The sequence below is a fragment of the Brachycentrus maculatus genome, unplaced genomic scaffold (genome assembly GCF_059751285.1).
Source record: "Brachycentrus maculatus isolate JH-2025_06_01 unplaced genomic scaffold, ASM5975128v1 h1tg000705l, whole genome shotgun sequence".
NCBI lineage: Eukaryota > Metazoa > Arthropoda > Insecta > Trichoptera > Brachycentridae > Brachycentrus > Brachycentrus maculatus.
Window position 1 is genome coordinate 88,390 of NW_028281436.1, and position 25,389 is coordinate 113,778.

General features: G+C 34.0%; 1 protein-coding gene across 1 annotated transcript; it reads left to right on the forward strand.

The window, feature by feature from the left end:
- The first annotated feature begins 6,796 nt into the window (after window positions 1–6,796).
- LOC148300507 (alpha-1A adrenergic receptor-like) lies at window positions 6,797–23,717 on the forward strand. Its single transcript, XM_088274674.1, has 5 exons — window positions 6,797–7,143; window positions 16,160–16,176; window positions 17,479–17,737; window positions 19,061–19,226; window positions 23,545–23,717. The coding sequence occupies exons 1-5, from the start codon at window positions 6,797–6,799 to the stop codon at window positions 23,650–23,652; spliced, it is 897 nt and encodes a 298-aa protein (XP_088130800.1). The 3' UTR covers window positions 23,653–23,717.
- Window positions 23,718–25,389: the final 1,672 nt, after the last annotated feature.

Genomic DNA, 25,389 nt, shown 5'->3' on the forward strand with positions numbered 1-25,389 from the left:
CAACATGTTTATCAAAGCCAAAAAGAAACGCGAATTACACAAGAATTTAGAGTACAGGCATCGGAAATTGACAATGATTTTTCCGAATTTAAAAACTTGTGTGATAATGAAAACGTGTTGCAAATGAAGTTAAATCCAGATTTTCAACCGAATTTTGAGAGCTTGAAAGTTTTCAAAAGGAAGTTTTATTTTGTTAAAGACACACTTATAAGGATGACAAAATATTCTGAACTCGAGTCGTTAAATACTTCGCAACCAATTCACGGTGTAACAAATTTAGTTTTAAAATCGCAGGATGATCCTAGTTATAATTTAAGTATTCAACCACTAGTATTAAATAAGATAACCGATAACCTTCCAGTTTCCGAGATTAATACCTCATCTCTCAACTATTTAAATGACTTGTCCTTAGCTGACAGAGACTTCCACATTTCAAGACCAGTAGACATATTACTGGGTGCTGAAGTCTTTACTGAAAATCTGCGAGATAAAAGAATACGTGGACCGCCAGGAAACTCAGACGCTATGGAGACCGCATTTGGGTTTAAAATTGTAGGTTCGGCCAATTCTTTGATAAGTTACGATAAGGACGATACTCGTCCTCCTATTCATAATTTTTTGACTACTTCTAAGGAATCAATTGAGACACTAGTATCCAGATTTTGGACATTAGAAGAAGCACCTTCGAGTGAAAAACCAAGTTTTTCATCTGAGAAAAAACAGTGTGAAGAATTTTATAAATCAAACATACATCGGGATAGCACTGGGCGCTACGTCACAGCACTACCCTTTAATAGAGATCCATCTTGTTTAGGAGATTCACTTACAACTGCGACACTTCGCCATCAGAAGTTAGAACGCAAAATTAATCAAAATGACACTCTGCGTCGTGACTATGATAAGGTCATGGAAGAATATCTCGAAAATAAATTTATTTCTCCCATACCACTTAGTAATTCTAACGAGCCATTTTATGTCATACCTCATCACGGAGTTCAACGAGCGGACAAACTCACTACAAAACTTAGAGTTGTCCTAAACGCCAGTCAGGTGACTACGTCGGGTCTTTCTCTGAATGATTGTTTACATCCAGGTCCTAATTTACAAGCAGAATTACCCGCCGTTATTCTAAAATTCAGATTATTTCCAATTGCACTCAGCGCGGATATCAAGCAAATGTTTCTAAATTTAATTGTACGTCCTGAAGATCGTAGTTTTTTCAATATCCTGTATAAATTTAAAACTGATGACGTAATAAAGATGTACCAGTTTAATCGCGTGTGCTTCGGTTTGAGATGTAGTCCTTACTTAGCTATGCGTACCGTAAAGCAGCTAGCTAAAGATGAACATGATAAATATCCATACGCTGCCAAAATCGCGTCCGAAGATTTTTATATGGACGATTTAGGCACGTCCACTCGCACAACGAAAGAAGGTGTTAAGTTGGCGCTAAGTCTAATTGAACTTTTCAAATTAGGAGGTTTTGAATTAGTTAAATTTGTAAGCAACTCGGCGGAAGTAATGAATGCTATTCCGGAAAGTAATCGTTTAACTAGTAAAGTTAAATTTGACAATGAAGAGGATAACCTTAAGATTCTCGGATTAGATTGGTGTCCTAAGGAAGATGTTTTAACAGTTTCTGTAAAATGTAGCCCAATACCTAAATGTACCAAACGCACAATGTTGTCAACGGTGGCAAAGTTATGGGACATCAATGGCTATTGTTCTCCAGTAATCTTATATGCGAAATTATTAATCAAAGCTTTATGGATTCGTAAGTTAGGGTGGGATGAATTGCCACCTGAGGAAATAAAAACTACCTGGCAAAAGTTCTTAAAAGAATTGCCTCTGCTAAAAGGATTTAAATTACCTCGATTTTTAGGCTTTGAATCGGAATTATGTACTTTAAACATATTAGGGTTTGCAGACGCCAGCGAACGCGCGTACGGCGCCTGTGTTTATACGTGCATAGAAGTTCCAAATAATCCCAATAAAATAAGTCTTATTCTAGCCAAGAGTCGTGTAGCTCCACTCAAAATTGTGTCTTTAGCTCGATTAGAACTTTGCGCAGTCTTATTATTAGCAAAGCTTATTAAATTCGTCATCGATACAATTTCCTCAAGGTGTACAGTAAAAAATATATATGCCTTTAGTGACTCGACAGTCGCTCTACACTGGACTCACTCATCACCACATCGTTTTGACACATTCGTCGCAAATAGGATCACCAAGATTCAAGAACTTCTTGATCCCAAATATTTTTACCATATCAATGGTAAGCAAAATCCAAGCGACTGTATATCTCGCGGGTTGACACCCGCGCAATTAATTGACCACCCTCTGTGGTTAAACGGTCCACCGTGGGCTAGGGAAGATTGCTCTACGTGGCCTATAAATAAATTTTCCTTTGAAGAATCCGAAGATAAAAAATTGGAATACAAACGTTCTAAAGTTTTTCTAACAACGAATACATTCGTTAATAATTGTTTGGAGTTTTACGAATTGTCTAAAAGAGTCTCGTGTTGGGACAGGCTTCTTCGTATAATTGTATATTGTTTACGTTTTTTAAAACGGTTACCTCGTTCGGTGACAGTTACAGTCTCAGATTTGATAGAAGCTGAGAAGGTGGTTATTAGAGCGGTCCAAAGCTTGCATTTTTCAGACGAAATAAGCCAATTAAAGGGGTCTCAGGTCATATCAAAACAGTTGAAACGTCTGAGTCCCTTTATAGACGAAGAAGGTATTTTACGCATTGAAGGAAGATTATCCAAAGCAGATCTTCCTTTTGAAACCAAACACCCAGCGCTTCTTCCAAAACGAGACCATGTGGTCGATTTAATAATAGATCGGTACCACAAATTTCACTTACATACGGGATCGGGACTCCTTATGTCTATCCTGCGCCAAAGATTTTGGATTCTTTCTGCCAGAAGCGTCATTAGAGGGCGAGTAAATAAATGCAATGCCTGCTTCCGCATGTCTCCGTCACATCCAACTCCGAAAATGGCTGATCTTCCATCATATCGGATACAGGAGGCAAAAGCTTTTGTCCACACAGGTGTTGATTACGCGGGTCCTCTAAACATTACTCTCACTAGAAAGCGCGGACAACGTTCTCAAAAGGCTTATCTGTGTCTTTTTATTTGCTTAACAACTAAGGCCGTACATATTGAACTTGCTTCGGACTTATCCTCCGATACTTTCTTAGCCGCGTTCAAACGTTTTTTGTCGCGAAGAGGACCTGTATCATGTTTGTACTCAGATAATGGTACAAATTTTATTGGAGCTGAGGCACAGTTAGAAGATATTTATAAGTTAACCGTATCGCAGGAATACCACAATATTATAAGCAAAGAAATGCTTAAGCGTCATATAGAATGGAAATTAATTCCACCTCATAGTCCACATTTTGGTGGAATCTGGGAGTCAAATATTAAGAGTTTCAAATCACACTTATATAGAGTAATAGGAAGTCAATTACTGACTTATGAAGAACTCCTTACGGTATTAGTACAGATAGAGGCTCTCCTCAATTCTAGACCCATTTGTGTGTTATCGGGCGAACCTCATCCGGAAGTCCTTACTCCCGCCCACTTTCTCATGTCTACACCTTTGCAATCTCTTCCGGCCTTGGAAACAAACAGTTATAGTCTAGGTTATCGTAAACGGTTATTAGACAGTTTAGTCCAAGAATATTGGAAAAAGTGGAGGTTGGAATACTTGCATACATTGCAAGTGCGCCAAAAGTGGTGTACACCCGATCACCCGGTAACTGTGGGTACTTTAGTTCTAATTATACAAGACGACATCCCTTCTTTACGTTGGCCTCTAGGAAGAATAGAAGAATTATACCCTGGCACCGATGGTATTGCCAGAGTGGCTTTGGTCAGAACCCAAACCACCAGCTTCAAAAGGCCAGTTGTTAAACTGTGTCCAATTCCAAATCAATAGTAGATTGTTTATCTATTGTTTTTGCATTTTTTTATCTCAGTTTTTCTTTTGTTTGTTTGTTTTTGCATTAAGTTTCCAATTGTATTGAATTGGACGTTTCCGAACAAGTGAAAGTGTTGAGAGAATTACCTCAAACCTCTTATGGTTCAAATTGAAATGAATTATTTAATTATCCCTTTATTTAAGTATTTTTCCATATTATTTCTCTCTCTTCAACATTCGTGTTTGATCGTTTTGGAGTTCGTGGTTCTTTCGGTTTGCGTCGACGGTTTCGGAAGCTCTAGGAACTTCCAAGGCGGGGGGCATGGTTTGGCCGGTACTTGTCGGTAGTACGTTTTGAATTTCGAACGACGCCCGACTGCCAAAAAGACAAAAGAAAACAAAAGTAAAAAACAGTTGCAATTTGACTCTTCACGTGGGCGCTCTATATATTGAATTGTTGTGAATACCTCGCTGTATTTTATTGAATTGTTGTGAATACCTCGCTGTATTTTGTGACCCCATCACCACCATCAAGAGAGAATCGCCCTGATCCCAGCGCTGGATCAAGACCATCTATAAGAATAAAAGGTTAGTTCTTTATTCATACGTGCTATTTGATATTTATCGAACTCGCCTTCCCTTGGTACTTGAAAGTTCGAGCATAAATCATCGAACTAACTCGGGAGAGTATCACGACTCCAAATCGATCTAAATATTTCTATCTTGTAGAATCGTCGTCTTATTGTTAATAATATAAGACTGGTCCTTCGAATAATTATTTTTTTTGAGTTTCATTTCGCACTGTGGCGAAACCAATATATATATATATATATATATATATATATATATATATATATATATATATATATATATATATATATATATATATATATATATATATATATATATATATATGTAACTGTAAAGGTCCAAATAAAGTCCAAAAAAAATTATTCAAATTATTTTATTCAGTAAAAAAGTTATTTAAAAACAAAATTTAAATATCATTGATGTTCGACACCATTTGTAAAAATTATAACGTCTTCCGAGAGGGTGATTACTTTAGCGCCACCCTGTACAATATGATTTTGCTCAAACCGTTTGATCGAAGCTTCTCAATTCTGAAAACATTCATTACCATCACATTAATATGTATATACATATGTCCCGCGTATCCAATCTGAAATTCTGAAATATTAGTTTCAGTGAAACTTTCAGCTCGGGGTTTAGTTTTGACGGATTGGAGCATGTTTTTGACGTTGATGTCTTTGAGTTATTGTCATGTTTATTACTTTCATGACAAAAGCCAACACAGTGTAATTTTCAACATTTTGAGTGTTTCCAAATACTTGTTCACAAAATCTGGATTATCTCCAAATACAGGAGTTATTTTCAGGAGTGATTCAAGAACAAGGTTTTTAAATTGGTTCATATAAATATATATATATATATAGAACTTCCAAAATTTGAGAAGTGTGGTTATCAATAATGGGTAGAATTGGTGACTGTTACACCACTGTGATCACTCAAACCAGCCTATGATGGTTGTCAGCCCCGTAAATGCCCAGACTTCCATATTCTTCTTCATCTTTGATAAACAGTGTAATTATTTACTGTTTTGTTTAATTTACATACACGCAAATATATCGCTCACTCCTTTCAAGAACGTCAAAAATCAAAAATCTTCAATTTTCAGTTGAGCATGTTTTCGGAATGCCCAGAAAATGTACTATATCCCAGCAAAAGCGGCATATTTTTAACTTAACAATTACCCGCTACAGGGCAGAAAGTGTTGTTTTTTGCATTTTGAAGAAAAGGTATTGTTTAATAATGTTTTTAAATAAACTAAATATTTTTCAAATGGAGAAAAACCTTCAGGTTATAATTAAAAAGATCTGCTGCACAGTAAAAAGTTCAATGAGTTGCTTGATATTTATTTTTAATACATCGTATTAAATTTGTAAACTTTAAAAACGTTCTCCTGAAAAATCAAGTATTTTGATTTATGACGTTCTTCAAAGGAGTGAGCGATATTATAGTTGTCAACTAAGACAAAGCGTCTATCGTTTTTATGCGAGGAGAAGAGAAGAAAGTATGAGCATTTCAAGGCTTACGACCTGGCATTTGGCTGCCTTATGTGATCATTTTTATAAGCAGATTTTTATGTCAAACGTGCATGATTATTTCACAAAGGCTTCATTTCTGAATACAAAAATGGAAATACTAAATACGTTTTGTTAATTTATGTAAACAAACAATTTTATCTTATGTTATTTAAAAAAACTTATTACTTAAATTTATTAATATCATTTACTAACTTGAGAATATGATTTTTTTCTGTTGACCCTTAATCGACCTAAAGAATTCTTAAAATATGTCAGTAATATATAATATTTAAAAAATAATTTTTTAATAATAAAATAAACAATTTATTTATTTTAAATTTAAAATGTTAAATCAAACGCTAGTTTTTTAAGTCTACTAAATTGTATTTTATTGTTTATAAAACATATAAAAATCTATTTTTTGACAATTGTTTCGCCTAGTTATGGCATTTAAAACGGATGTTTGAAAATGCCATAACTAGGCGAAACAATTGTCAGAAAACTTATTTTAATGTTTTTTTTTTAAACAATAAAATACACCTTTTTAGGAACAAAACATAAATTAAAATGGAGTTCTACAAATTACACCTTAATTCTATAAATGATTTATTTATTATTGGAAGTTTATTTTTAAGTCGTAAATAACGTGGCAAGAAACATAGTAAAATAACAGTGAATAGGTGGAGAGTAATTTTTTTTTTTTTAAAAACACCATCGGAAATATAAGTTTCAAAAATAAAACTAAAGAATACATCAAAATGTTTCAAATGGACAGCGACGTATTCAATATCCAAAACACAACCCTAGAACTAACGAAAGGTGATGTCACAAACACCACGTTTGAATTATCGACCGTTACCAGCAACTCTACTGTGGCTTACTCAACCTGGGATATGATAAGCCAATCCTTGGCTTTGTGGATCCTGAAGGCCATCGCAATGGGTCTTCTGATATCCCTGACCATCTTGGGAAACCTTCTGGTGGTGATCGGAGTGGCTTCCAGCGCAAGACTGAGGACTCCTTCATACTTTCTGATCGTGAATTTGGCGGTGGCAGACCTGCTTCTGGGAGTTGCTGTGCTTCCCATATCAGCAGCCAGAGAGCTGTTTGACTTCCAACTGAGTAAGTTGAACTATCTTTTATGTGTCTTTGCAATGTTCTGTGTCTGTCTGCTGTGCTGGTCGGGGTTGTGAGCGTCTGTGTACCGGCCAACGTCGAGTCGGAATCGGATCTAGCTAGCTAATTGAACTAAACACTAATCCCTTTTACTGCCTACACTGGGGTACTTCTAGAAAAATTGGTGATGAACTTACAATCTTGTATTTATTTAAATTGGCAGTGACAGGTATATTGAAAGCTTTTAAATGTAAATTCACAGTAAAATCGGTATACAATTTTATATTGTTTCACATTTTCAATTAATTTTGCAACTTAGTTCAAAAAAATGCTTAGCAAGAGTAGATCTGTCAGAAAGCCTAGATGCTTCAGTATCAGATCTGGGCATGCGGTGGGACAGCTTTCAAAATCTTTTATTTTGCTTTTTGAGGGATGAGTAAGTCGAACTAAGTGTTTCATTACTTTTTGAGGGACGTGTATTTTAATTGTTTTAATAATTTTTAATACGCAGAACTTTTCAAAACAAATATAAACAGCAACAAAAAAGACATCTCAACATTGATGAAGAAGAATATGGAAATCAAGGTAATATCAGGGCTTATGATGTGTCGTAAGCTGGTTAAGTGGCTACTTTACACACGTTCAACTTTCACCATTTTACCCATGATTGACAGCCATACCACTAAAAACTTTGTAACTCCACCATTTATCATTGATCTCATGACAATACACGTGTGAGTCTATTGTAGCCATCTATGGATGGATTGGAAAAGGTTTAATTTAGCAGAGACCCTTATATTTCAATTTCAATTTACATTTCGTAGTCGTACAGGAGAAAGTGACCAACTAACAAAACATAAAATGTTCAGGAGGGCCATTTAAGTCACTTTTACTTGGCAAAAAAGTAAACATCAATGCAGTTTTTCATTTTTAGAAGTCAAGATTCAATAACCAGGATTTTTTCAGGGAAATATTAAAGCTAGTAAGATATCAAATGGTCAATGATCTCGTTTTTGTAAACAAATGCACTTGGTCACTTTCTCTTATATGTTATTTTTTGACATCTCATCAAAGATGAAGAAGAATATGGAAGTCTGGGCATTTACGGGGCTGATGACCGTCATAGGCTGGTTTAAGTGATCACTTTACACACGTGTAACATTCACCAATTCTACCCATTATTGACAACCACACTACTCAAATTCTTGGATGTTCTATATATATGAACCAATTTAGAAACCTTGTTCTTGAATCACTAGAACTTCACTAGAGACATCTATTGGTGAGATGTAAAGAAGCTTTTTTACTAAGCAGAAACTCTTATATTAGTATGTGAGATCCGAATCCTGGATTATAATCACACACATAATAATTAATTCTCTTATATGATTACGATATTTGATATTCGATTGGCAAAATAAGAAAAAAATATCGAATATGACTAAGACGTGTTTAAGAAGGATATATCTACACACTTCTAACAAGTAAAAAAATTAATAAAAAATTACCTCAATATAATTTTATGAAACAATAAATAATAAATAATTCAACCAATAACTGTTGGGTAAGCAAACTAATTTTGAAGGGAGATTTCTAATTTTGTTCCTACCTCCCTCATACATATGTCAGTCATGTTAAGGGTCGTCCCTGAATCCTCGTAAATAATATATTACATCTGATATAACGTATCCGATTACAGAAAATATTTTTTCAAAGTACTCTTACGTATCGATTTCCCAGTATTAAATGGTACACAGTCTGAAAATTCGTAAATGACCAAATACGTAAGAAATGATGTGGCCAGTTATGACCATTCTCAGCACGCTAGGCTACCGTTCTGGAGGTCCCAAGTTTGATTCCCAAAGAAGGGGGAGTCATAATAAATATAAGTGATTTTTCCACTGTAATATTTATTAAATATTACCCTGGACTGGTACCTAAAGCGGAGGGCTGATCACCTTTCTTTCATGTGTTAACGATCAAGATAACACTGCTTTTAAATGATGCAGTGCTCTTTGCACCATTGGGTGCGGATAAGGGTTAGAAAAAAAGAAAGAAAAAAAAAAAAAATATATATATATATATATATATATATATATATATATATATATATATATATATATATATATATATATATATATATATATATACATATAAATATATATATACATATATACATATATATATATATATATATATATATATATATATATATATATATATATATATATATATATATATATATATATATATATATATATATATATATATATAAACACACACATACATATACAGGATCGCAACAGGACAACAAAAAATGTGTTAAACTTTATTCTATTCTAATTAGAATGTACAATATCCGTCAAGTGGTTGCCGCCTGTGTTGATATAAAAAATTTTGCCCGTTTTATCAATCTGTTTGTATACTGCAGCTGTCTAGTTCACAAATGTAAAAAATGATCGACATACGACGTATTTGCGAAAATAATAACATCTTCGGATAGTATGATTAATTTTGCGCCACCCTTTACGTATGAACATATATATATATATATATATATATAGATAGCAATGAAAAGAAAGTAGAGAAGATATACATGAAACATGAGGGAAGACAGTATTTATAAATATATTATCCCTCATACGTCATTCTGATCTCTTCATCCTGTGGATTTTCCGTAAAACATTATGTATACTTTGGTATTATTAACTCGTTTGCTTCATAGGGGTTATTTTTCGACTCAAATACATTTTGAAAAAAGTCATGTAATTTCGTGAGATGTAATCTAAAAATTTTGCATAACCTTCGTCAGAATTAAGTATGTTTTATTAGATTTTCAATGTTAGATATTGCAAATAAAGCTGTCGTTTAGAAAATTAAAAGTCTGAGCATCCTCCCTTTTAGGGTATATATATATATATATTTATATTTATTTAAGACCCGGTATTCGTTACATCACAAATTATTTTTTTTCTAAATCCCGGTAACATTTTACGTAATTGTTTTTTTTTTCTCAAAATACCGTTTTTGCATTGAAAAAAATAAGTTTTTCTTTGAAATAATAAAATGGTGTATAAAAGAAAAGAGTTATTGATAGGTTAGGAGTTTTAAAAAAATCTGTACATATTAAAAAAAAACTAAAAAAAATTCCAATAAACAATAATTAAAAAATAAACTAATGAGTGTCCGAAATGAAAACTCTAAGGAGGATATATGGCAAGAGTCTACGAGATAAAATTACCATCCAGAATGAAACCATCCAGACTCCTCCACATAGCACTTCACGGCCTAACTCCAAGGTACCTATGCAAAGAGTAAAAAACAAATAAGCATCCTAACCAGGACCTTGACAGGACACTGCAGACTGAGGAAACACATGACAAAAATTGGACCACATGACTCCCCAGCATGCAGATTTTGTATGGAGGATAACGAGACACCAATCCACATTCTCTATAATTGTGACGCACTCGCTCGCAAACAAAGTCACATCCTTGGAGAACGGACTCTACTGGACTCTGAGAAGGTGAAGCTCCTACCACCAAGACAGGTCGTAAGTTACATGACACACGTAGCTCTTGGAAGTGAGCTGTGATACAGAGGGAGGTTACAATATACCTTATATGGTCGTAGTGACATAAGGGATGCAAGAGCTTTTGACCTCACAAAAAAGGTACCTACACGACTCCCGGGCAGACCACCAAAGAGATGGATTGGGAATCGACATCGCAGGAAGCTTATCCCTTTTTAAAACAGGCACCAAGGCCTACACCAAGAAGAGGAAGAAGATTCGTTTGAATTTTATTTTTTACATATTTTAACATTTCTAAGAATATTCCAAGAAATTTCATAGAGTTTTATTGTGTCGTACAATTTTCATTCTTTGAAGAACTAACATGTTCAATTCTACGATGTTTTCAGTAAAGTACGGCTGTATTTTCATGAATTATCCAAATTTATGCAAATAAAAACAATCGTTGACGGTATTAACTCACGGCATAAGGGGTTTTTTTCTCAAATTTTGTGGTTAGAAAAATATTTGAAAATCGTTAATTTAAAGACACATGGTATAATTTGTCTAGTAGTTTCTCGTATCTCGTTTATTTGTTTATTTTTTGACATCTCAACATAGATGAAGAAGAATAAAGAAGTCTGGGAATTTACGGAGCTTACGACCGTCATAGAAATAAAAGAGAATTGAGTCTCTTTTTTTTCCTTTTGTAGAAAAATATTTTTTTTATTATTTACACAAATATAACAGTTTCATACTATTTCTTTGAGCCTAAGCGGCTCATTATTAGAAATAGGGATCAAATTGTGGTAGAGTGGGTTCGAACCGAGAAACTCTGACTTAAGAGTTCCGCGACACTAACCACGGGGCCACAACCCGACACATTTATTTAGTTTTCTTTTATGTACATTGCGATTCTTATCATAAACCATATTACATTTAAAAAACATATAAAGTATAAGTCATTCCATGATTAATACATACACATATCGCTTGTTAAATGACATAGGACCACAACGCAAAAAATAAATTAAACTCTTTATTCCAAAAATGGTATCTAAATCTTATTTTTTGACATCTCATCAAAGATGAAGAAGAATATGGAAGTCTGGGCATTTACGGGGCTTACGACCGTCATAGGCTGGTTTCAGTGATCACTTTACACGTGTGTAAAGTGATCACTTAAACCAGCCTATGACGGTCGTAAGCCCCGTAAATGCCCAGACTTCCATATTCTTCTTCATCTTTGATGAGATGTCAAAAAATAATATGAAAATAACTCCTGTAATTGGAGATAATCCAGATTTTGTGAACAAGTATTTGGACACACTCAAAATGTGGTATCTAAATCGTCAACATTTTCATATTCGACACCCATGAATGTAGCGTTAGAATGGATTTCTAACGCTAGATTCATGGGTCTTTTCGAATATGAAAATGCGGAACGCACTTTGAGAAACGCTGACGTACGTCATCGCTCTTTGAATTGATTTTTAGCAGACAGTCCTTAGAACTGCTTTTACATGACGTGTAGATTTTCATTATTATCTGCCCTATTGAACGGGCATATTTTTCTTTCTAGTTTTGCATTACAAAGGTGAAAATGAAAATAAATTTCCACCCTCTATAAACGTTGATCGAGATTCTTTTGCCGATAAAGGTATGTATTTTTTCCATACTACAGTTTAAATTATTTTAAAATTGCTTTTCGAGGGATGTGTATATGTGAAATTTAAATACGCTGGGCTATGCAAAACAAATGCAAACAATTGAAAAATCAAACCTTTCTGATGTTTTTTTTTTATAACTATAAGTGTCCATCATATCATTCGTTCTTACTTCATTTAATTCCTTACCTGTTTTTTCTTCGACTCCGTCAATTTACAGTTTCATAAGCATGTAATTTTGTTATTATTCCTCGTTCATATATCGCTCACTCTTTTCAAAAACATCATACATCAAAAAACTTGATTTTTCAGGAGATCGTTTTTTTAATTTCAAGAATATAATAAAGTGTTTTAAAAATAAATATCAAGCCACTTATTGAACTCTTAACTGTGCAACAGATCTTTTTAGGTAAAACCTGATTGTTTTTTCTTAATTTGAAAAATATTAAGGATATTTGAAAAATACATCAACAATACATTTCCTTCGAAATGCAAAAACAATACTTTATGTTAAAAATATGCCGCTTTTGTTTGGATATAGTACATTTTCTGAGCATTCCGAAAACATGAACAGTTGAAAATTTACGATTTTTGATATATGACGTTGTTGAAAGGAGTGAGCGATATGTTCGTTTATCCAAAAAAGTCCAAAAAACAATATATTCATATAAGTACTACATGTACCGTCAGTGTGAATACCTGCCCACATCTTTTATTCTTAATACTAGTAAGTGAGTTAGTCGTCAAGTTGGCAAGCCTGCGCGGCGCGCTGTCATAGTCTGTGCATAGTATGTGTACCTACTCAAATTTTCAGACACGATTTTAAGTACTACTTAACATCATGATTAGTACTTAAACGTCCAATTGGATTTGTTAAGCATACAATATGGTTTCAAAATCGTCGAATTCGAAGTAAAAAAATTGTTGTATTATTTTTTGTCTGGGCTTACGACCGTCATAGGCTGGTGTAAGTGATCACTTTACTCACATGTAACATTCACCAATTTTACCTATGATCGACAACCACACTACTCATGTTCTTGGAACTTATATACATATATTGTTTAAATTCGAAGCATAGCGCTTGAATCACTAGAATTTCACTAGAGATATCTAGGGTGAGATGAAAGAAGCTTTTTATTAAGCAGAAACTCTTTCATTTGTATGTGAGGTCCGAATTATAATCACATACATGAGAAACGCTAGAAAATATCCTTTTAATTTTATTATTTTAGCTTATAATTTGACCAGTTAATTTATTTACAACATTTTGAGTGTGTTCAAATACTTGCACATATTCATTCAAACACTTATCCGCACCGCAATGGTGCATAGGACACTGCATCATATAAACGCAGTGTTATCTTGATCATTAACACATGAAGGAAAGGTGATCAGCCCTCCGCCTCAGGTACCAGTCCAGGGTAATATTGAATAAATATTACAGTGAAGAAATCACTTATATTTATTCGACCCTCCCTGGGAATCGAACCCGGGACCTCCAGTACGGTAGCCGAGCGTGCTGACGACCATTACACTACGGAGGCGGACAAAGGATGGAAATACTATTTTTATAAAATCTTTGTTGAGATGTCAAAAATTATTACTAGATCCTTTCCAAAGGACTAATGTATAGGACTCTTCGTCTTGCTTTAGTATAATTAAAATTAACAGCATCATCACGTTGATCACACTCGAAAAGGGGTCTTTTTTAACCAAATAAAAATTAATGTTTTCTTAAAATTTCACCAGTTCAATTAGTACGCTACAACATAAAGCTTAATAAAGTTACTCATTTTATCAGAAGATGGTCACATTTAAATGGGCACTTCAGCCTAATGATGTCATTTGGTACAGAATACCCCACATTACTTAAATGGCGCTGTTAAATAATATAGAAATTTTTCTTTACAACATTTTGAGTGTGTCCAAATACTTATTCACTCACACTCAAAATGTGTTAAACGGAGATTTTGAATACATTTTATATAAAGTTGGGATTATGAATTCATGGAAAAGCATCGACTTCTCGAAACAAAATAATAATAATAAAACCCTTATCCACACCCCAATGGTGCATAGGGCACGGCGTCATATAAACGCAGTGTTATCTTGATCGCTTACACATGAAGGAAAGGTGATCAGCCCTCCGCTTCAGGTACCAGTCCAGGGTAATATTGAATAAATATGACAGTGAAAAAATCACTCATATTTATTTTACCCCCCTTGGGAATTGAACCCGGGACCTCCAGAACGGTAGCCGAGCGTGCTGACCATTACACTACGGAGGCGGACGCATCGACTTCTCGAAACATAACCTTAACTTAACATTTTTTGTCTGAGAATAAAACATACATCATATCACATTTAGCCTTTGAGGTAGTATTTTACGAAAATGGTGAATATATATATATATTAAAAAAATATATATATATATAAATATATATATATATATATATATATATATATATATATATATATATATATATATATATATATATATATATATATATATATATATATATATATATATATATATATATATATATATATATATATATATATATATATATATATATATATATATATATATATATATATATATATATATATATATATATATATATATATATATATTTATATATATATATATATATATATATATATATATATATATATATATATATATATATATATATATATATATATTATATATATATATATATATATATATATATATATATATATATATATATATATATATATATATATATATATATATATATGTAAGTAATCCAAAATTATAGTGCACTCCCGTTTATCCGTGATCAAGTTGACCGGGAAGGGGATTATCCGGGACACATGAGTCATTGAAATAATATTTTACAAAAACAAAACCATTTCACAATAGAAATAAAAATGTCGAAATATGTGTTGAGGGCCGAACACGTTTGCTATCTGCAGTGACAGAATAACAGTATCCCACTATTATGTAATTTTTTTGGCTTTTAATATTTAAAAAATACGTTTGTAACCTTTTTTTATTAATCAGTCGTCAAAATATTTGTGATAAGTGTAATTTATTCTACGAAGATTCATTGTTTAGATGTATTCTACTGATGAGGATTGATGTGAGTTGCATTTATTATTTACCTTGCTTATTGTGTATAAGATTTATAGATCAATTAGTGGATTATTGTTTCTTCTAGATAAGGACATGTTTTATTTCAATCTGTGTAGGGAATAGAAGAAATAATCTAGTGTGAGCTAGTCAGGAACATGTCAGCATTTGCTCATTGCTGGGAGGAAACCACGTACAACTCCTCATGAGAAGGCGGACTGTTGACTGTCATCAGCAGATCTTCCGTTCCACTAGAAGAGGGTCCGGCATTTAGTGTCCTAGCTTGGTTTATGGTGACAATGTCTTTCACTAGTTTTATCATGTATGATACCACCTCTCGCGGCAGTTCCTTATGAGCTATCACGGATCCAATATCGGACAGGTTCTCACCCAGATATAATAATTAAATCTTACCCACATCTAATACAAACAATACTTTGTGGTATTATGCTTTTAAAAATTTCGTTTTTAAGCTTCGTCACAAAAAACGCGCTAAGAGTTACAGAAATGAAACTCTAAGAAGCATATCTGGCAATAGTCTACGAGATAGAATATGGAACACCAGTATAAGATAAATATGTGAGATTGAAGATGACGTTAGGTGGGGAATACAACGAAGGAGACGATTGTATGCGCATGTGAGGAGAATGGAACCATCCAGAATCCCCCACATTGCATTAGTTGATTCCCGGGCAGACCACCAAAGAGATGGATTGACAGCTGGTAATAGACATCGCAGGAGGCTAATTCCTTTTTAAAATATGCCTCAAGGCCTACACCAAGCAGAAAAAGAAGAAGTTTTAAGTGTAAAATATCCATTTTTAGGTTAGTTGTCTCTAATCATGTCACACTGTCAATACATGCATCATACTAAGCAAGTAGATATACACATAAGCGCATAAAGAGCAGTTTTAAATTTATCTTTTTTTAATTTTTTTCCATATTTTAGAGTAAACCAGAAAATCGACCATCCTTCCCAGAATATCGGGAATGTACTGTATTATTTTTACTCCAGTGAGTTATAAGGGGTAGAGAGATCGCTCTCACAATTCACATATCGCTCACTCCTTTCAACAACGTCATTTATCAAAAAACTTAAATTTTCAGTTGTGATAATTTACTATATCCCAGCAAAAGCAGCATATTTCAAACTTAATATTTACGCGCTACAGGGTACAAAGTATTGTTTTTGCATGTTGAAGAAAAGGTATTGTTTCATTATTTTTTTAAATACACAAAATATTTTTCGAATGGAGAAAAAAACCTCCATATTTAACCTAAAAAGATCTGTTGCACAGTAAAAAGTTCTATAAGTGGCTTGATTTATTTTTAATACATTTCATTGCATACTTAAACATTAAAAACGATCTCCTGAAAATCAAGTTTTTTTATATATGACGTTGTTGAAAGGAGTAAGCATATGTATAATATATTATCCAAAATATATCAGTGTTCGATAATGAGGAACTTACCCGCAGAATATCAAATTCTAACAAGTCCCATGTGCTTGAAATTCCTACGCATGCGGATAATACAGTGGAACATCTCATAGCAAGCAAAGAAGATTGTGAATTTTTAATAAATTCTTCCTTAACGAGTGACATTTTGCATAACGAGTGACGTGTGTGTTCCAATGTGTTCAGAGATCTAATATGCAAATTTCGTATAGTTGTATTTGAGTGTGTTTAAAATGTCTTCGCAGATCTGTTTTGTTGCATTTCAGTGTATGTTCCAATGTGTTCATAAATCCAATATGCAAATTTCGTATAGTCGTATTAAAGTGTGTTTCCAATATCTTCGCAGATCTTGTTTGTTGCATTTCAGTATATGTTCCAATGTGTTCAAAGATCCAATATGCAAATTTCTTATAGTTGTATTTAAGCGTGTTTCCTGTATGTTCGCAGATAATGGTTTATTTCATTTCAGTGTATGTTCCAATGTTTTCGGAGGTCCCTATTCAAATTTGGTACATTTGTATTTCAGCGTGTTTCATTTGAATTTAAGTGTGTTTCGATGTGTTCGCAGGCCCCGTGCTGTGCTCGGCCTGGTCCTCGCTGGACGTGCTGTGCTGCACGGCCAGCATCCTGTCGCTGTGCGCGCTGGCCGGCGAGCGCTACCTGGGCGTGTCGCGCCCGCTGAGGCGCGCGCGCGTGCTGGGCGGGCCGCGCGCGCGTGCCGCGCTGCTGGGCGCGCCCTGGGCGCTGGGCGCGCTCATCGCGCTCGCCGCGCCGCTAGCCTGGCCCGAGGGAGAGGGGGACGCGTGCACGGTCAACAAGCACTTGGGGTAAATAAATACAAAAGTAAAGTGATCATTTAACCAGCCTATGACTGGTCGTAACCCCGGTAAATACCCGGAGATCCAGATTCTTCTTCGGATATTTTTTTTATGTATTTAAATATTAATTCAAATACTGATTTTTTTAAGTCTGATAAGTTTTATTTGTTAAAAAAAACACAAGTTGTTTCGCCTTGTTATGGCATCTTCAAACGAATGTTTGATTTAACATTTAAATACATAAAATAAAATGGAGTTCTACAAATTGAACCCCAAATCTATAAATATAATGTTTTTTTTTAAATTTACTAACCCATCGGCATACCAGCATATCATGGCGGCTAAGAATATTTTACATTCGCATATCAGCCGCAGTTCAAGCCACACCTCCGTCCGTGGGTAGTTCATATTATAAAGATACTTTCGTGTGATATCTACAAATCAGTAAAGAAAACTTTTGGTTATGCATTATTTCTTATTATTTTTATACGAATTTTTCAACGACACTTGACCAACGATGTCTCTAAGGGTAGAATTATCCTTTTGATTAAAATATCAACACGATGTCGGGTTGTGGTCCCGTGGTTAGTGTCGCGGATTTTTGGGTCAAAGTTTCTTAGTTCTAACCCTAAACTAACTAACCAAATAAATATGTTTTTATTTAAATCTGTGTTGGGAACAGGAGGGATAATCTAGTGTGGGCTAGTCAGCAACTTAGCTTTCACGGCTTCAGAAGGTGAAATTATAGATATTGAAGTCTGACATTTACACGGCTTCTGGCTTGTCATAGACTCGTTTAAGTGATCACATTAAACACTTTGTCTTCTTCTTATTATTATTTTAGGCCTTGCGGCCTGTTTTTAAGAGGGATTAGCCTCCTGCGACGTCGATTCCCAGTTATCGACCTATCGCTTAGGTGGTCTGCCCGGGAGACGTCTACCAGGGGGTTGGCCTTAAAGTCCGATGTGGGGGAGTCTGGATGGTTCCATTATCCTTACACGCGCGTACCATTGTCTCCTGCGTTACCTTCCCCACCTAACGACATCTTCGATCTCGCATATTTCCCTGATCCTGGCATTTCTGATTCTATCTCGAAGACTCTTGCCTCATATGCTTCTTAGAGTCTTCATTTCTGACACTCTAAGCGCGTTTTTTTGTGGCAGCGGTGTCTGCTCTACTTTCGATTCCATACGTCATGATGGGCCGGACACAAGTTTTGTAAATCTTGATTTTGCTGCTGATCTTCATCTCAGGGTTTTTCCATACGGCATTTATACATATACTTATACACTTTGTAACATTTATAATTCTTTCAAATCGTTTTGGTTCTAGGTACGTGATATTCTCCGCTTGTGGGTCATTCTACATCCCTGCTGCAGCGATGCTGCTGCTCTGGTGGAAGGTGTACCGGGCCGCCGTCAGGAGGTCGGCCCGCCTGGCCGGGGGCCGCCTGCCCGACGAGGGGCTGCGGGCCCACAGGGGAGGAGCCCCACTGCAGGTTTGTAGAATCATTATTTTATGTAACGTGTTTTGAATATTGAAAGCATAAATTAAACCCTGAAGAGGGCAACAGGTTGTTGCCGAAACTAGTTGGTTAATAAAAATGTGAGTGGATCAAAACACAACGTCTTTTTATTTCTCAAAATATTATGTGTTTTAACAAACGCCCATTGTTGTCTGCCTTCATAGCGTAGTGGAGGTGCCAGGTTTGATTTCCGGGAGGGTACAAATTAATATAACTGTTTTTTCACTCTTATATGATGTAAACGTTTTTTTTTTTATTTCAATTATTTGTTAATCGATATATACGTACATATACATACATTTATACGTACATATATTAATTTTTTGGGAAAACCCACCAAGCCACCTTTTGTGTCTTGCGGTGAACTTCATTTTGCATACTTTTTATAAGTATTTTTTCTATTTAAACATAATTTACCCACAAAAAAAGGAAAATTTATTTTCTTTACAGTTTTTATAAAATCAACTCTTGATCATTTTTGCCCACTCTTTTTTTTGCCTTTTATATTATATTAACTTAGCTTCATGTAAACATTGGATACCAGTTTTTCTCCGTAATAGCAGCGTCATCTAATAAAAGAAACAGCAATACATACAATACTTTATAGGTCGTAGCGGACCGCGTGCTTATTGACAGCTTGCTGTAACAATAATTTTCAACGTTTTCGATTGCATTATTGTTTCATATAATTTTTTTGTATTTTCCATATTAGTATTGTATATTTTTTTCCGTTTAATCAGCAAGGCAGAAACTAGCTTTATTTTAGAAAACCAATAAATTCAACCTGTTTTTTTTCACTTCGATGGCAGCGCTATATATTGTAAGCAACACACGATTTTTTTTCATACACAAGCATTAAGAAATGTGTTCTTTTTTTCTCATTATGAGCCACAGCAACACGCTAGACAGGTACAGCTGAGTAACCAGAACTCTAAAAACCAATAAATTCATACTTTTGACAACGTCTTATTGATGGAAATAAATAGATTTTAATTTATTTTGGTCATGCGCCGATCGGGGTTTCGAACTGAAATAATCAGATCCAGACGCCAAAGCCATACCAATGCGGCCACGGCCGACCCACCGCCTGGCGTCCAATTTCCCTTTTAAAACCATCAATTGCGACCGTGCGTCACATTGATTGAAGAATGGATTTCGATGGACTTTGAATAAGAAGAATGTATTGATTAAGGGCGAATCGATGATGCGTGTACCTTGAAATCAAAGGGTTTAGTCCTTTCTGGGGTCCTGCGTCTCGATAAACCCTTTTCGAAATAGATTTCAATCAGATGAATAAATATGTCACATCGTCAATTCGTTACAATAAAAATATTCATATATTTGTTGGAAATTTTTCGTTGAAAAGAGAAATAAGGTTGAACGTGAGACATATTGGCATCGCTCATATACAGTATCGAACAGATTAATTGAAACTAACTTTTTTTGCTATATTTTCGTAAAAAGTTTTGTAAAATCTATTGTTTATTAGTTATTTCACAAATTAATATTTAATATGATCTAATTTGGGCTCAATCATAGATTTTACTCCCTTTTGGCATCTATTTTATAAGAGTTTGGCACGTGGATGCCATTTTCCGTCTAGAAACCATACCTGAATTATGGTCAAAATAAGCTTTTCCACCTTGGTGCATTCAATTTCGGAGAGCCGTTTCTTACAGATAGCTGATAGACCTTTAATTAGGTTTATGACTGGCAAAATTATTGACTAGTTCAACATAGTTCATTGTTTTTGTGTGAACATTTTCATATTTTTTTTGGATTTGTAGTAGGGGGTTAAATCCTGCTGATATATTAAATTACGATTTGACCTTCGTTTTTGTATCTCTGGTAGTATCTTTTCCAGTAGAATTGGGTGATACTTCTCCCTATGCATCATCTCAGTCACCGAGAGAAGCAGCCCTGGTCCATAATACGAGAAACACCCCCAAAACATTTTTTTAAAGGGTGTTGAAAATACGAAAAAAAAGTTTTGTTTCAATTAATCTGTTCGATACTGTATGTATCCATTCGAACTATAAAGTTCTCCACACATTGGCTGACTTCACCTCTAGACCTCTCAGTTACAAAGTTTGCTTGCGTAAATTTAAGTTAGGGTCGCGGTATAATGGTTTCCGGATTACTCACAACGTAAAACGAGCCTTTTAATAACACAGAACCTTTTCATGACAGCAAACAGATTATCGCGTCCTAGCGTCAAAACATTTTTTTACAGGGTGCTGAAAATACGTAATACGTTTTAATCAATCTGTTCGATACTATACATAGTAATCGGCACTAATGGTCTCATTATGTAAATTTGATCTCATAAATACTAACATTTTCAGGAAAAAGTTCATCAATTCAGCAGTCATTTTCGGAACGAATAATTATGAATTATAATATTTGCAAGCTCAAGTATCAAATAAAAAGTCTACTACCAATAATAAATTTGTAAAAGATTTTCTTTTTCATAACATATTCACCATTCTACCCATGATTGACAACCACAATACATAAGTTTTGGAACTTCTAAATATATCATTTATCTCATTTAGATTTATTTCACAAATTTTTAAAACGGAATTCTACCAACTGTCTGCAGTTACAATAAATATCCTTATGATCCTTATTCAAGATGTGTGTAAGTATTAGGCAGTAGGCATCCCGCGAAGTGAAGCCAAAATGAATTCTGAAAAACCTTTCAGTACCCCATTCCCTCGGGAGTACATTCCACTTCGTGTGGGAGTGTTCGGATCGTATTTTCGGGAGAGTGAAAACAGAACTCGTAATATTAAAACAACTACATACATACATGGATGGTGTATTGAAGTAAAGAAAGCGAATTGGATAATCTGATTTGTATTGCGTTTTGGCATTCAAAGGTGAGATCACTTTCATGTGTTAGTACTAGTTTGGGGGTGACCTCCGTGATTTATTTTTGTTTTAACGCTGTGTGCATTTAAGCTTCTCTGCATTTCTTTTTGTAAGAGTCATGGTTTCTAAGTGCAAATTATTTATGGTATTGGCTTTTCAGTTATAAATAGGTATTATATTGTGGAAATAAATAATCAGTATGAGTTTGCCAAGCTGTTGTTGATAAGGAACCAATAACATAAAAATTATACATAATTAATTTGTTGTTTGTATACTCACGTCTCATTAATTTGGGACGATATTTTCTCAATCCAATGGGGCATATAGCCCTCTATACCTTCCTGACTTCAGTTATTACGTTTTAACCCTCTTAACTGGAGTGCGCATTCAATTAAGAAATTAGCTTTTAGAATTTCGATTAATTAAATTTTCCCGATTTCCATCACAAAGGATATTCAATTAATAAAACAGAGAACCCGCAAAATACTAGAAAACTAATTTCTGATGTTAATTATTTTCAAATAATCCTGTCAGGAGATTGCAATGGAAGAGGCATCAAATGAAATGATGCTGGATAAAAGTGCTGAATGGTGAAATAACTGTAATATATTTCTTGAATGTTTTTTTCAGATACTTTGTGGCACATTTTATAAACTTTATAAAATAAAACAAATTTGTTTTATTTTATTTATTGTTTCGGCATTAACTTTGTGGTAAGACATGTTACAATGATTAAAGAAAACACTTGTTTTTTACCACTTGAGTTTTATTATTTACTACATGTTTCAGAAGTTAAACTTCCATCATTCAGTTATTATACAGAACTGAATGATGGAAGTTTAACTTCTGAAACATGTAGTCTATAATAAAACTCAAGAGGTAAAAAACAAGTGTTTTCTTTAATCATTGTAACTTTGTTTTAACCACTTTTTATTGGTACACTTTATCCAACCGGTTTTGACAAGAACTATGAGTACTTCAATGTATTAGAATTTAGTACATAAACCCTGATGATGGTAAGGTTCTTGTCGAAACCGGTTGGATAAAGTGTACCAATTAAAAGTGGTTACAAAGTTGTTTTATTTTATAAACTGTAATATATTTTATAAATGTATAACATAAAACATTGAAGAGATAAGGCGTAGGACGCAGCGAATCTTGGTCACAACTGTCGTCAAGAAAAGGCGATTCAGTTGGCTTGGCCATGTACTCCGCATGCCTCCTGAGAGCCTTAATCAAGCTTGCCTCTTCATCAGGTTCGCGCCGCCCAGGACGACCACTGCTGATAATTCGTCGGCAGTTCTCGTAAGAACTTCGAGACGCGGATCTGACTTGCGAGGATGCGAAGGAGCTGGCAGTCGACTGAAAGTTAAATTGAATATTATAACATTTTAATTGTATGTTTATTTTTTTACAGACGTCAATCCCTAAGGAATCGTCTGTAAAGAGATCTCGACGGTCCAGTGGCTGGATGATATCCGAAATTGAGGAGCCATCGATTCGCATGAAGATACTATCAAGGTAAGATATCTGATTGGTTTTTGAACAGTATACACATAATAACAAAATTTTGTATTATTCATTGATTTACTCTGTCTTTTTTAAATTTTATTAACTTTTTTTAAATTAAAAAACTAAAAACTAATTTTTTAAAATTTTAACCATAAAAATATTACAATTTTGGTTTTATATGAATAGCAGTCCACAACAATTTCACTTTAGTCTACGTTAGATTTGATGATGGATTGATTATTCCGAAACCGGTAGTCACGAAGTAGTGTTTTTTAAAGTGTTATTACACAGCGAACGATAAATGATAAGGAGAGTATAATATTATTTTTTGACGTATCATCAAAGATGAAGAAGAATATGGAAGTCTAAGCATTTACGGGGCTGACGACCGTCATTGGCTGGTTTATGTGATCACTTTACACACGTGTAACATTCACCAATTCTGCCCATTATTGACAACCACACTACTCAAATTCTCGAAAGTTCTATATATAAATATATATGAACCAATTTAGAATCATTGTTCTTGAATCACTAGAACTTCACTAGAGACATCTATTGGTGAGAGTGTAGTACTTCGTTCTCTCACCTGAACACGCTGAAAGCATTTTCACAAATTTGTTCAGCAATTCTCCATTTGAAAGTTATTTTAGCATTCAGAATATTAAAATAAAATATGGGTCGTATTTTTCGGAAGCAGTTGAAAAGGGTAATAAAAAAGCTCCCTGATAAAAATTCTGCAAAATTTAAAGTGAATAATGGGGAAAATTTTATCCGGCGTCAGTTGAACTGCGAATGTAAAAAAAATCAGATAAGTACTTGAACTATATAATTTTATACGTAGTACTCACGTACGCCCTTAAGGGGTGTACTCTCAAATATACACAGTCGATGCGACCGCCTGCGCTAGGGGCCAGATGTGTCACTGCGCACATATTTTACAAATAATCTTTTTTTTTAAATATTCAAAAAATATTAATATTTTTTTTAACTCCCTAACGTTCAAAAATACTTCATTTCAAAACCAACATGTATATATTTCTGGGTAAAAATATTTTTTAAAAACAACGGTGTTTTAAGGCTGAGATCTAAAAACATTCCAATTCAACGCGACATCCCGCGCTAGGAGCCAAACGTGTCTCCGCGTAAAACATGTTTTGGGATATTGAGTTTTGTAAATAATTAAAATTGAAAAAATATGTTTAAAATTTTTTGGAAAATTCCTATTTCTAAATTTTCTAAATTATTCATGACTTGACCTTTATTTGTAACAGAGTGTAATTATTTAAGTGTATGAGAGTCAAATGAGTGGTTAGTTTCCATGATATGATTTGCGAATTCCGAAAAATAATTACTTCTTAGTCCACGACGATGTTCCCTAATTCTAATTCTTAGACTTCTCGCAGTCGAGTATTTTTATTTATTTTATTAATTTTTTTCAAAACATTTAACATTACAAACATAAGTCAAACATATAATATTCTCATACATACAATATTCTCATACAAGTCATGCATATAATATTATCAATGAGTAATTTCTATTTCTCTTTTTGGGACATGGGATTTATGTTTACAAGACTAGAACACAAATAATAATGCAAAAAAAGTTTTTTTTTTAAATAACCAAAACTAATACATGGCAAAATATAAAAACAATAAACAGGTATAATAAATAGGCATAAGAAGCATATTTAAAAGAAATAAATAAGAAAAACATAAGGTAAGAAGCATATTTAAAATAAACAAAT